Source organism: Mucor mucedo, assembly GCF_025094135.1.
Source record: "Mucor mucedo strain NRRL 3635 chromosome Unknown EV154scaffold_62, whole genome shotgun sequence".
In the NCBI taxonomy this organism is placed as follows: Eukaryota; Fungi; Mucoromycota; class Mucoromycetes; order Mucorales; family Mucoraceae; genus Mucor; species Mucor mucedo.
Window position 1 is genome coordinate 1 of NW_026252346.1, and position 12683 is coordinate 12683.

General features: G+C 37.3%; 3 protein-coding genes across 3 annotated transcripts; all 3 read left to right on the forward strand.

Moving 5' to 3' along the window:
- Nucleotides 1-968, forward strand: EV154DRAFT_265313 (uncharacterized protein). Its single transcript, XM_051594676.1, has one exon. The coding sequence runs from the start codon at nt 42-44 to the stop codon at nt 705-707; it is 666 nt and encodes a 221-aa protein (XP_051456321.1). The 5' UTR covers nt 1-41; the 3' UTR covers nt 708-968.
- On the forward strand, nt 773-1724 carry EV154DRAFT_512792 (uncharacterized protein). The gene is made up of 2 exons (XM_051601962.1): nt 773-949; nt 1038-1724. Exons 1-2 carry the CDS (start codon nt 832-834, stop codon nt 1676-1678), a joined length of 759 nt encoding a protein of 252 aa, XP_051456322.1. The 5' UTR covers nt 773-831; the 3' UTR covers nt 1679-1724.
- A 7008-nt stretch (nt 1725-8732) lies between these two features.
- On the forward strand, nt 8733-9455 carry EV154DRAFT_591179 (uncharacterized protein; the record flags this gene model as incomplete). Its single annotated transcript, XM_051606894.1, has 1 exon — nt 8733-9455. The coding sequence occupies one exon, from the start codon at nt 8733-8735 to the stop codon at nt 9453-9455; it is 723 nt and encodes a 240-aa protein (XP_051456323.1).
- Nucleotides 9456-12683: the final 3228 nt, after the last annotated feature.

A 12683-nucleotide genomic window follows, 5' to 3' on the forward strand; every position in this document is an offset into this window, starting at 1 on the left:
GAATTGTGAGTCAATTGGGTGGACCGAACCAGTTTGTGGGAATGCATGTACGTGTGGGAGATGGTATTTTCAAGTTACGTGCGTCGATCTTGGTAGATGATATCTTTCATCAATTGGTAGATCAATTTACAGATTTGTCTGTGGAGCAAGTGGAGGCCTATGAAGGCGGAGTTGAACAACATGAAATGGATCGCACAGAATCCACTGAATATGAAATTAAATTAAGAAGTTTCCATCCTGTGGTGGATGAATCTGCCAATCATGCTAAACCAATCGAAGCGGGTAACAATCGACATATTGAGGATAAAGATCCGAATATTGCGAGTCGACTGAAATGTCAAGCGGGAGATGACGTCACGCATCGATTTAGAAGCACAGTAGTCTACATAGCAACAGATGCACCGGATCCAAGAAACCATCCACTTTTACGCAAGATCTTCAAGGTGTTCCCCTGCACATTTATCCTTTCAGATTTCATGAACGAATTGGACGATATCAAGCAGTTGCAGGTGGTAGAAGAAAGGGTGAAATTAGAGTCATATTTAATTCCGATGGTAGATGCTATGATATCTGCTCATGGACATACATTTTTGGGTACACCTCATAGTACTTTTACAAGTTATATTGAACGACAACTCCATCCTGTGTATACGGGTAAAGAAGTTCAGGTGATGGGTCTAATAGATTATTTGAATTCCACAAAATAGATCGATCGAAATAATCATTTTCAAAAAGTAAATAAAAAGTGGGTTACCAGGCGACAGTGGCAATAATTCGTTTTAAACAATCGATCGAAAAAAAAGGGAGTTTGGAATTATTTTTAATTATAAAATGTTCTACTTTTTTTTTTTTTCTTCTTCTTCTTTTTTCTGTATCATATTCTTTCCCTTCTTTTTATTTTATTTTAATATGTTTACTGAACCCTATCCGAATGATATGAATTTTTCATGTAATAAAATTGCTTTATGAGTAACGCGAGCGAGAGAGAGAGAGAGAGAGAGAGAGGGACTAAAAAAAAAAAATTATTCATTTGATAGACACCGAAAACAATAAGAACCAAAATGTCGGTAGAGCAGTCATTCATCAATACAAATCATCTCATGCATTACAACATGTGCCTATATCACCCCCCAATCAATTACACTCATTAACTCATTGTAAGAAATGCGACGGACGTATTCATGAACCTATCACTTTAACATGTGGATTTACTCTATGCCGAAGATGTCTACCTACCACACCATCTCAATGCCTTTCCTTTTCATGCCTACGCACCCATTCCATAGACGAAAGAGAGCGCACCACCACCCGATTATTAGAAGATATTCTGTCACGATTTGATCCAACCCAAGATAAAAGCGACTATCTACCACTTTTCGACTGTTCTATTTGTTTATCTACATTAACGGAACCTATTACAACGCAATGTGGACATACATTTTGCAAGGAATGTTTAATTCGTAGTATGACAGATTTACCTTCACGTAACTGTCCTTATTGTCGAACGCAACTAGATCGTATTGGTAAAATAAACCAACTTGTTTCGGGATGGTTAAATTATTTAAACCATACCTTATTGAACGAATCACCAGAATCAATTCCTATCATTCAAATCACGGGAGCAGTTGGCTTTCCAACTCAACATTGTCTCATTTGTGAAGAATTTGAGCTTAGCTAAAAGATCTTTTGTGTAACTCAATTGAGTTTATTAACGAATTACACAGCAATAATAAAACAATAGTTCTTTCCATTTTATAATTTTTGGTCGTTATTAGCCTTTTCAGAATAAAGCGCAGGATAAGCCAGTTTGACTCAAAAGGGATTAAACTTAGACATATATCAGAAACTTCGACTTCATTGTGACGTAATCCGTTAGAATACACTATAGAAAACGTATCTCTATTCAAGCTACAGCCTGAAACCAGTCTAAATATATCTCTAATCAACATCTTACGATCAGAGACTGTCAATTCCCGGCCAACATTACATGGTGGAGTAGCTGGGCGCTTTGACTTAAATAATAACAATCCTTTCGTAAAAAAATACAACCGCTCGTCTTAAATATTATGCAACAACAACAACAGTTTCAACAGTTCCTACAACAGGTTCAACAACAAAATCTCACTAACCAAGCATCCCCAACCCAAGTTTACAACATGAACAATCAGTTTATGAGTAACCCGACAATGTATGGAATGTACCCTCAACCCATGCCTATGATGTATCCAGGTCCAATGCCTGTTTATTTAACTAATAGTGTACAAGGTTCTATGATTATCCCCTTCAGTGGAGAATATCTAGATACAAGTGAAAGTATTTATGACTTCTTAGAACAAATATCCTATCTACCCACATTCTCTTCTCTTACTAGTGCTCAGGACAAAGAGAAAATCGCTGTGATTGGATCTCACTTACGAGATACTGCCTTATCATGGTTTCGCAGAACGAGTTGGTCAGACATTGCTTATGGCTCCGAAGATCAAGAAGGATCCTTTGTGTACATGTTCGTCAATCACTTTTTAACTAACGCCACCAAGTACAGGCTTAGAATGGCTTTCAATAGAAGAGTGCAAGGCCCTAATGAAGATGCAGTTAATTATATTAAAGAAAAAGTAAATCTATTCAAGAAGTTTAACAAAACAGAGAATTACGAAGAGAGTACTTTAGTTGCAGATGTGGTACAAAATTTAAATTTGGTAACTCAAAGGAACTTACGTGCGGCACCTACTTCATTAGAAGATTTGAGAGCCCAATTAGCTCAAGCAGATTGGATTATGAGAGAAGAGTTACGTGTCTCGTTGGCCCCTTTGATGAACAACGGCTTTGGAAGTAATACATCCTATGGTACCGCTAGTAACAGTAATGGATTTGATATTTATAACGTAAACACCGCACAATTACACACCATCAAGCAGCAATGGGAGCTTTTTCAGCTACAACAAAACATGAATATGTTACAGATTAACAATGTATCTAGTAGTGAGAATGTTAGAAAGCCCACTTACGCTCCCCGTAACAATAATGGAAGAGTGCAAGAATCCAATGGTAATTCTCAAGAAGTAGCTAATCAACAAGCTCAAGGCAATGGTGATACCTTGAAAGTTCCACGATCCTCAGTGACCGGCAACACTAACTCTGGATCCTTTTCATCTCGAGTATGTTACAACTGCAATGAAGAAGGCCATATACAAAGAAACTGTCCGTCCTCGTGTGGTAACTGTGGTGATGAGAATCACACAGCTAGTGGATGTAGAAAGCCAAGAAAAACTCAAGCACAAAACCAGGATTTTCGGGAAGGACACCGCCAGTAGGTAACGGTGTCCCAATTTTAAATATCACCTTAACCAGTGAACAAAATCCTACAAATATTATAAATGCAGTAAACGGAGAAACTGAGCAACAAGACGTTGATATGTTATCCGCTGAAGAATGGGAGACTCAGAAACGTGCACGACGAGCTATCCAACTAGCTAAAGCACGTGCTAGAAAGAAGGAGATAGCGTTGTTAGACAAGGAAGCATTAGCTCAAGGATTACCACGGCCATCTCAAGTAAACAAAGCTACTAAGAAACATCCCTTATTGATCAACAAAGAAGGTAAACTGGACCAAAAATTCAACACTGCGGAATACTTGAGGTCCTTGACGGTGACCCTTCCTTTGGCGGAATTCCTTTTCTTGTGTCCATCTCACAATCAACAAGCGAAAGAAGCTTTAGGTTTTGCTAGTAATAAATCTGTTAGTAATGTTACTAGTGGAACAATAGTGCCACCGACATTGGCCACTCCCAGCGATGCTTCATCATCGTTAGCTACGGCGACGCTAGCTGATGTCAATCCCGTAAGGAAAGTAGACAATAATATCCATAATGTTGTACAAAGAAATCAGATTTTCACAAAATCATTCACAGATCGTAACAATCCGGGTGCTAGTGGTACTGAACTCCAAGTGGTTCAAATGTCTATAGGTGAAGGAGATTACGATGCGCTATTGGACCCTGGTGCAAATGCCTCTATTATTCCGTATGAAGTAGTCAAGGAGTTACAATGGGAAAATCGTATCGAAAAAGTGCCTGGACTATCGTTGAGTTTTGCAGGAAGGGCTAAGGAAAGCGCCATGGGGTTAATACGAAATGTTGCTATTTTGTTTTCTGTGGAATTAGAAGTCAGCCATACGTTTATCGTAGCAGATCTAGATAACTTCCCCCTGATTTTGGGTATTGATTTTTTCGAAGGAGCACACGCCATGTTAGATGTATCTCGTAAGGAATTGATTTTCGAAATCTTAGATGAAGACGACAGTGAAGTGGTAGTAGAGCAAATTATTATCGATACGCACGAGGGAACTGGAATAAATCCTACGGCGTCAAAATTGGGTAATAGCAATAGAATAATGCAGATAGTATTATCAGGTGGGGAGAGTGGTGACAAAATAGTGAAGTTGAATGAGGACTTGATTCTGGATCCTTGGGAGATTAGCATCGCAGCTCTCAGATACGCGGAACCTACAGTCTTAGATAATACTAAGATGGTGCACATGCTTGTTCCTGCATATGCCAGTGCAGTAAATGGCGTAATGTTGTGCCCGACAATTATCCATACCACCAGAGTAGCAGAAACAGTTATTGCTAATGCAACTAATAAAAAGGTAATGATAAAGAAAGGTGATGCTATCGGAATAATTACTCCTGCTGGCGACGATAAATTATCAATGGAGAGTATCAAGACAAAAAAAAATGTAGTTACCGAGGTAGAGGTTATTCAAGAGTATCTGGCAGAAATGATGGAAAACCCACGCGACCAAGCTATGCCTTCCGTTTCCACCGCACCCGTTTATCTACCTGCCGAAGCTATCAGCAAGAATAACTATTACCACAACATGCAGTCTTATGTTACGTCTGTTGTCTGCGAATGGTCCAATAAAAATGACAGTGTAAAGAAGGTCAACAATGTCAAGCAAACCGAGCAAAAACCTGTTATTGAAGAAATAGATTGCGGTGATTTTGACATCAACCCCGAATTAATGCCCGAGCAAAAAAGGGAGATTTTAAATGTGTTACATAAGCATAAGAGCGTATTTGTTAGTTCACTTAAGGAAATAAAAACATTAAATACTGACCCTTACATTATTGACTTGAAACCTGATGCGAAACCACAACGATCTCGTGCGTACATTGTGCCACATGACGCTCAATTATGGCTTAAAGAAACACTACAGGAGTTATTGCGCACTGGAAAAATCGAGGCTGCGGACCCCAATAGTGAATGGGCTGCTGGAACGGTGTTGATCCCTTCGGATATAGAAAAGAGACATAAGAAGAAGAAGATACAATTCAAAGGAAAAGCCAAGCCATTTGTAATATCAGACAATAAAAATTCGCTGTCCAATGTCAAGAAAGTGCCTGGTAGTAAAATTTACAACACCACTATCCAAGATTTCATTGAAGAGGCTGAAGATTCATTAGAAGAAGATAACATGGAACATCTTATTGGACAGAAATTTGGAGTCGGTGATACCAAGAGAAGAAAACAGGCTATACTAGAAGATGGAAATGTTGTAGGATATACTTCTACTGCTCCAGGGCTTAAAACCAAGGATCTATATCGGTTATGCATTGACTATAAGAATCTAAATGCGGTGACAATGAAAGACCCTTACCCATTACCTGATATTAATATGTTGTTCACCCAATTAGGCAAGGCTAAATATTTCTCTATCATGGATGCATTAAAAGGATTTTGGCAATTACCGGTACATAAGGATTCAAGAAAGTATACAGCGTTTATTACCCCTCTAGGAATTTATCAATGGTGCGTAATGCCTATGGGATTGCATTCGAGTGTAGCTTGGTGGCAGAGATGTATGGACCGGACGTTTTCGGAAGCACTCTTTGACTACTTCATGATGTACGTGGATGATGGTGTGGTATACAGTTCAGATTTTGAGAAGCATGTACAGCAACTAGACAAAATTTTGTGTATGGCTGAAAGAGTGGGTCTATCCATGTCGTTAAAGAAATGCAAGTTCGGATACCAGGAACTGAAGATATTGGGATACATGTGTGGAATTAATGGATTCAGGATGGATAACTCCAAAGTAGAGCGATATATGTCATGGCCTCGACCTAGGAATGTGTCGGAATTGAGAACCTTTTTAGGAGGCATCCAATATTATCGAAGATTCTTTCCAAAGCTTTCTGAGGTTACTAGCGGGATGACTAAACTGTTAAAGAAAAACGTCAAATTTAATTGGGACGAAGAGGCGCAAAAGGGATTCGATAAATGCAAGGAAATGATGAGTAGCGAGCCTGTTCTAGCACACCCAAGATTCGACCGTGAATTTGTTCTGTATTGTGATAGCAGTAAGAAGGCTATATCTGGAATATTGACTCAGGCTGATGAAGATGATGGTAACATCCTACATCCTATCTATTATGGAAGTCGGGCATTGATAGGTATAGAAAAAACAACAATGGCAATATGGGAGTTGGAACTATTGGCTATAGTCTACTTCTTGAAATTCTATAGGTATTATTTGTTAGGTAATAAATGCAAGGTCATCACAGATCACCAATCTCTCAGGCATTTAATGAAAATCAAGGAGGAGTCCAATCCGAGGGTAGTGAAATGGTTGCTTAGTGTGATGGAATTAGACTTTTCGGTGTATTATCGTCCGGGGGCTCAAAACGGGAATGCAGACAGCCTATCTAGAATGCCGTTTGATCAGGAAGGTTTAATGGAAATGCCTACTTCTGAAGAAATTATTACAGATAATTACTTACCTGTGTATAATGTCATAAGTGGAGGGATTAACGATGACGTTTTCCATGGAATATCGGAGGAGCGCTATCGATGTCTGTATCAGTTTTTGAACACTTTAACCTTTGGAGAAAATATCCAGCTAAAGGAAAGGAATGCAATACGAGCCATGGCTAGATATTATTACATCGGAGAGAACGATCGTATTTACAGAAAGAAGGACGAGAAATATGGTGACAGAATCTTAGTTAAAGAAGCGGAAGTCAGAAAAGTAATAGAAAATATACATGATCATTGGCTCTCAGGGCATGCCGGAATAGCTCGAACTTTTACCAACGTCAGTCGAAAATTTTACTGGCCTAATTACTACGAGGATATACGGTTATACGTTAAAACATGCCACATATGTCAAGCCCATTCTCTTAAAAATGCGCCAGTGGTACCTATGATGTCTATACCTGCACCACTAAACGGACCTATGACCGAAATAATGATGGATTTTTGTGTATTGCCTAACGTACAGTCTTTTGGAAGCTTTAGCTATGTACTTGTATTGATAGATATGTTCACCGGTTGGGTAGAATGTCACCCATGCGTAACAGCACAGGCAGATATAGCCGTCATTGGATTATACGAATGGATCTGCAGATTCGGTATCCCATCAACTGTGTATAGTGATGGAGGCACGCATTTTGTTAATGTCATAGTCGATAGAATGGTGTCTAAATATGGGATCAAGCTAGCGTTAGGTCCATCAAACCATTCTCAGAGACAAGGAAAGGTTGAAAGAGTAATCCAAACCCTTAAATTATTGTTAAAGAAGATCTGTGCACAATATCCCGGAAGTTGGGTTACTTGGTTATCAGCAGCTAGTTATGTCGTCAGGACCAGCGTATATGGAGGACACGGATTCACACCATTTTTCCTTTTGCATGGTCGGCAACCCAGAGGAATTGCGGATTGTCTAGAAATCAAGGACTTAGGTGAAGATGTTCTGTTGATGGAGACCGGAAGTAGAATGAACACAACTAAAATACAGGATCAAACCATGATTAATAATATCGAAGAAGGCGTAGATGAAGAAATCGATTATGAAATGTTAGAGTTGGAAGAAAGATTGGAAGAAATTATTAAATTGAATGATTCAGTGTTATCAGAAGCTGTAAAGCGACAAGTGGTTATCAAAGAAACTCAAGCTAGAAACTATGATGATGCTAAAAGAGTGTCCGTTCGATCATTTAGATTAGGTGACCAAGTAATGGTACTCAATCATACAGTAGGAGATATAAGCAAAGGGAAATTGGGTAGCAAGTGGATTGGACCGTACCGTATTGAAAGAAAATTACCTAATAACGTGTATGTGATTTCGGATGGGCATCTTATGGTTGCAAGCCCCGTCCATGCTAATGACATCAAACTGTTTCTACAAAGACCGAAAGATAACTGGTTATATCGAAAATGGGTTGTAGAAGGTGAACCACAAGAAGTAGCAGAAGCTGAATTAGGTGAAGACCGTACAGGAGGAGTTGAAGAAAACCCTGGTTCAAATTCCTTAATACTGAAGAAGAGGCGTCGTACCTAGCTCTCCTTAAGTAGGATCCTTGTGAAGAATTTGAGCTTAGCTAAAAGATCTTTTGTGTAACTCAATTGAGTTTATTAACGAATTACACAGCAATAATAAAACAATAGTTCTTTCCATTTTATAATTTTTGGTCGTTATTAGCCTTTTCAGAATAAAGCGCAGGATAAGCCAGTTTGACTCAAAAGGGATTAAACTTAGACATATATCAGAAACTTCGACTTCATTGTGACGTAATCCGTTAGAATACACTATAGAAAACGTATCTCTATTCAAGCTACAGCCTGAAACCAGTCTAAATATATCTCTAATCAACATCTTACGATCAGAGACTGTCAATTCCCGGCCAACATTACACATTCATATTACACAAGATAGACTCTCCTTATTAAAACGAATGGCGATGAGGTCACATCAGAAACACTATGCCATTTGTATCTTTTCTAACGGACAAGAATTCTATCAACACGGACTTATGCTACAGATCAATGGAGTAGAACATATGCAAGATCTTCGTCATTCGGTCGTGCAAGGCAACGGATTGTTCCGTCTTGGGATTGGAGGATTACGATTTGAAGACGGATGTTATACCGGTGAGGTGACACGGTTAGACGATGTAGTATCTGCACCACTACCTCTTTTACAACCATGGTCGAAGCCATCGCATGTGATTACCACTCAATCTACACCCACACGTAAAGTAAGTCGGCCTAGACCTTGTTCGATGCGAATCAGTAGTTCAGCACCCAATCATCACTATGTAGCTGCTTCTAGTTGTCCTGGTTCGGTGTATCGAAAGACATGGGCTATGGATTTTAGTAAGAAGCCTAGTTCACCGCCTCCTACCCCAACATTTAAAAAACAACACACTAAACTACCTTTGAGTCAAAGCGTGGAAGATATGTATGCACAGTTTTGTATGATGGTATGGAAATATGTTTCAGAAAACGAAAGATGGATAATGCAATACGATTGGTATGTGCAACAGGGAAATCGTGAGGCGATGGTGTGGTGGGGAGCTCATATTTTACCCTTGACATTTGAAGAGAAAATGTCAGTTTTGAGCACCGATTCTGTACGCGAACGGATGGTGATGTTGATCACTTTGATCAACAAATGAAGATCCCTTTGTGTCATCATGCATTTATACCCTAATTTCCCTCTTTTTTTTTTTTTTTTTTATTTTACGTATACACTAATATATATATATGCCCCTCTCTCTCTCTCTCTCTCTCTCTATGCCCCTCTCCCCTTTTTCTCTAGTATTACTAATAATAATAAAAATGATAATCTACAATTCTCGGGTTTCTTTTGTTTAAGAAAAAGTGTGGATAATGTGATTATTTCTATATATGGTTCTATTATGATTATTACCTTTTTAGCACTGTATCGAGATTATTCTATTCTCGATCCTTTTTCAGTTTTTGCATTACGTTTAAAAAAAAATATTGTTTATCGGATCGTGCATATTTGTGAGGCGTTTTTATATATGATTCAAAAGTTTTTTGATCGATGGTAATTTATTTTATTAATTTTAAACTTCTGGGAAAAAAAAAGTTTGGACTTGTGCTGTGCATAAATAAATGCTCTCTCGATCTTTTTGCACTCACGCAACACACACACAAAAGTAAATGAGACCATTTTTGATTGTGGATTATGCATTTGATAGAAGATGTAGAAAAACCTTTTTTTGTTTTTTTTTGCCTCCCCTTTCCCGTATCACTTTCTCTCTTTTTGTATCAAAAAAAAAACTGGATATTTAAATCTCCGTTTACAAACAAATCATAAAAAGCCTCTCTTCTCTACGGGAAGCGTCCGATTCGTTTATCGTCCCTGTCTCCCCTAGTGGGTGACTTTTAAAACCCCCAAAGTCGGAATTGTCTTTTTACAGAAAAATAAAAAAAAAAAAAATGTTCGGGATTGTATATGAAGTTGATTATGCAAAAGGAAAAAACCTTTTCTAAAAAGAAAATCGACACAAAGGGCAAAATATATACCTGGGGTAAACCAAAAGTACATGGAATTGAGACTGGTAGACTATTCATGTTTGACAAATCACAACTGTTGTTTAAAAAAATAAATAAAAAAAGGTTTAGTTACCAATAATAGATAAAATATTCAGGCGTTTCTGACTGGTCCATATTACGAGAGACAAGTACACAAGCACCGTTTTTACGGGGGGATCCTATATCGAATTACAAAAGGCTTATGTAATTTGTACGCAATATCCAACAGTAGGAAAATACATAAAAATCAGCAACTAGCATTCATCATCTAACTTGTAAATATAGCTACTTGTAACCATCATCTAGCTTGGAAATAGAGCTAGTAATTACCATCATCTAGCTTGAAAATAGAGCTGACACAGCATACATTATTAAAAAAAAAAACAAATTAAATGAGTGTGGATGGTGGGGGAAAGCTGTCTCCACCTTAGTAATGATGACACGTCTTACAATAAAAAAGCTTCCCTTTTTTGACAGCTGTGTGTCAAGGAAAATCATTTGAAACGGAAAATAACTACTTGTAATTCTAAAGTATATTTTACAGAACGTCCTTACAGAATTTATTGGTTAAAGCAACACATGCTGGTACACTATTATGACGTTTTTTTTTTTTTTTTTTTTTTAATGAAGAGAGGGAAAGTCATTAAAGATGAATGCACTGCCTTAAAAAGTGTGCGACAAGAGCCAACATAATATATGTGGCAATCAGTGTTCTTGTAGATGGTAAACACTGTGGCAAAGACAAGTCAATGCAACATGATGAAGATGACACAGTCCGTCTGGCAAAGACATGTCAATGCAACATGATGAAGATGGCACAGTCCGTCTGGGAAAAAAAAAAAGAGGTGAAAGTGGACGCCGTGGATCACACAAAAAAACAAAAAGCCTCCTCCCCCCATCCCCGCACTTTATTTCAATCTCCGATACACCCCCCACAAAATAGATCGGAGATTTAAAAAACACAAGGCGCTTATCTTTCTTTATCTTTTTTATATTTGCGAGGGGGAAGTAAAACCAGACGTTTTTTTTTTGTATCCCTCCTCCCTTCCAATTGGATGAGTAAATCCTATGTAATCATTTGTTCGGAGGAAAGAGTGAAGTAGAGAGGATGATTCTATTTATATTTTTTTAATAATGTAGTACACCTTTTGCCGTAAAAAAAAAAAAAAAAAAAATTGCTCTATATAAATGAGGCGGGTATTTAAAGGTAAGTACAACGAGAGAAAGAGAGAGGAGGGGGAACGCATCGCAATGACATATTTATCATATGGGGTTCTACAAAACTTACGATAGGCGTTTGAAATGCATATTTGCTCAATGTCAACGGGTCTATATTTATATTGGTGATCACTATGGGAAGAAGGTAGAAAAACAAGAGTTTTTTTTTTTTTTTTTTTTTGCATTATATTTGATTTATTGGTTTGAGAGTGATGTGATTTTACCAAGCTATTGGGATGCATTTTACTATTCTGTTCATTACTTTTTTTTTTAAAAAAAAAAAGGGTTATGAAAGCATCGTTTACCCGAACGAAAAAAAAAAATTAGTAGTTTTAGAGAGGAGATTACGTATTTTTTTTTTTTAAATGATAAATAGAAGAAAAAAAAAACCAATATGACTTTCCATTGCTTCAATTACTTTCTCAAGATCATCGTCATCCAAACTTTATTGATGAAATAAAAACAACCGTGGAGGCACAGACGCGACGATTTTTTTTTTTTTTTTTTTTTTTTTGTGGAAAAAAAAAAAAAAAAAAAAAAAAAAAGCTTTATCGATTAACAAGAGATTGTTTTCATCAAAAGATAACCTTTTTTTTTTCGTGTATCTCTTTCAAACGCATCCAGAGATAATCTATCTTTTTTCGCTAAAAAAAAAATGATGTATATATTTTTTTTTTTTTTTTTTTTTTTTTTTTACCAAAAAAAAAAAAAAAAAATGCCTCAAATAAGAAAAAGAATGGATAGAGTTATAGTTACCCGTCTTGTTTTACCTGGATAAACGTCACCTATCAAGAGTAGAAAGAGAAAGAGAGAGTCGGGTAAGAGATGATGCATTGCTGGGATAAAAAAAAAAAAAAACGGAAAACCTTGTCAAATGAAGTTCCAACATGATTAAATACTACTTTTAGTTATTTTTCCTTTTTCACAATCAAAATCATACCCACCCCCCAACAAGTAAATCAATGACATGTCTATTTTTCTTTTCCCGCCAAAAAAAAAAACGATATTCGGGTAGCTCCCACGCTCAGCTATTTATTTTCATTAAAGTGTTAAATTACTGCTTAGAAAAAAAGAAAGAGGGGAGGGCAAAAGCGTCTATTGAGCGTCCATCAAACGTAATTCTT

Bases quoted from the DNA above. Each gene is read 5' to 3' on its own strand.
- EV154DRAFT_265313 (XM_051594676.1), top strand. From the start codon at position 42: ATGCATGTACGTGTGGGAGATGGTATTTTCAAGTTACGTGCGTCGATC.
- EV154DRAFT_512792 (XM_051601962.1), top strand. From the start codon at position 832: ATGTTCTACTTTTTTTTTTTTTCTTCTTCTTCTTTTTTCTGTATCATA. The intron at 950-1,037 runs GTAATAAAATTG...TTCATTTGATAG, and splicing joins GAATGATATGAATTTTTCAT to ACACCGAAAACAATAAGAAC.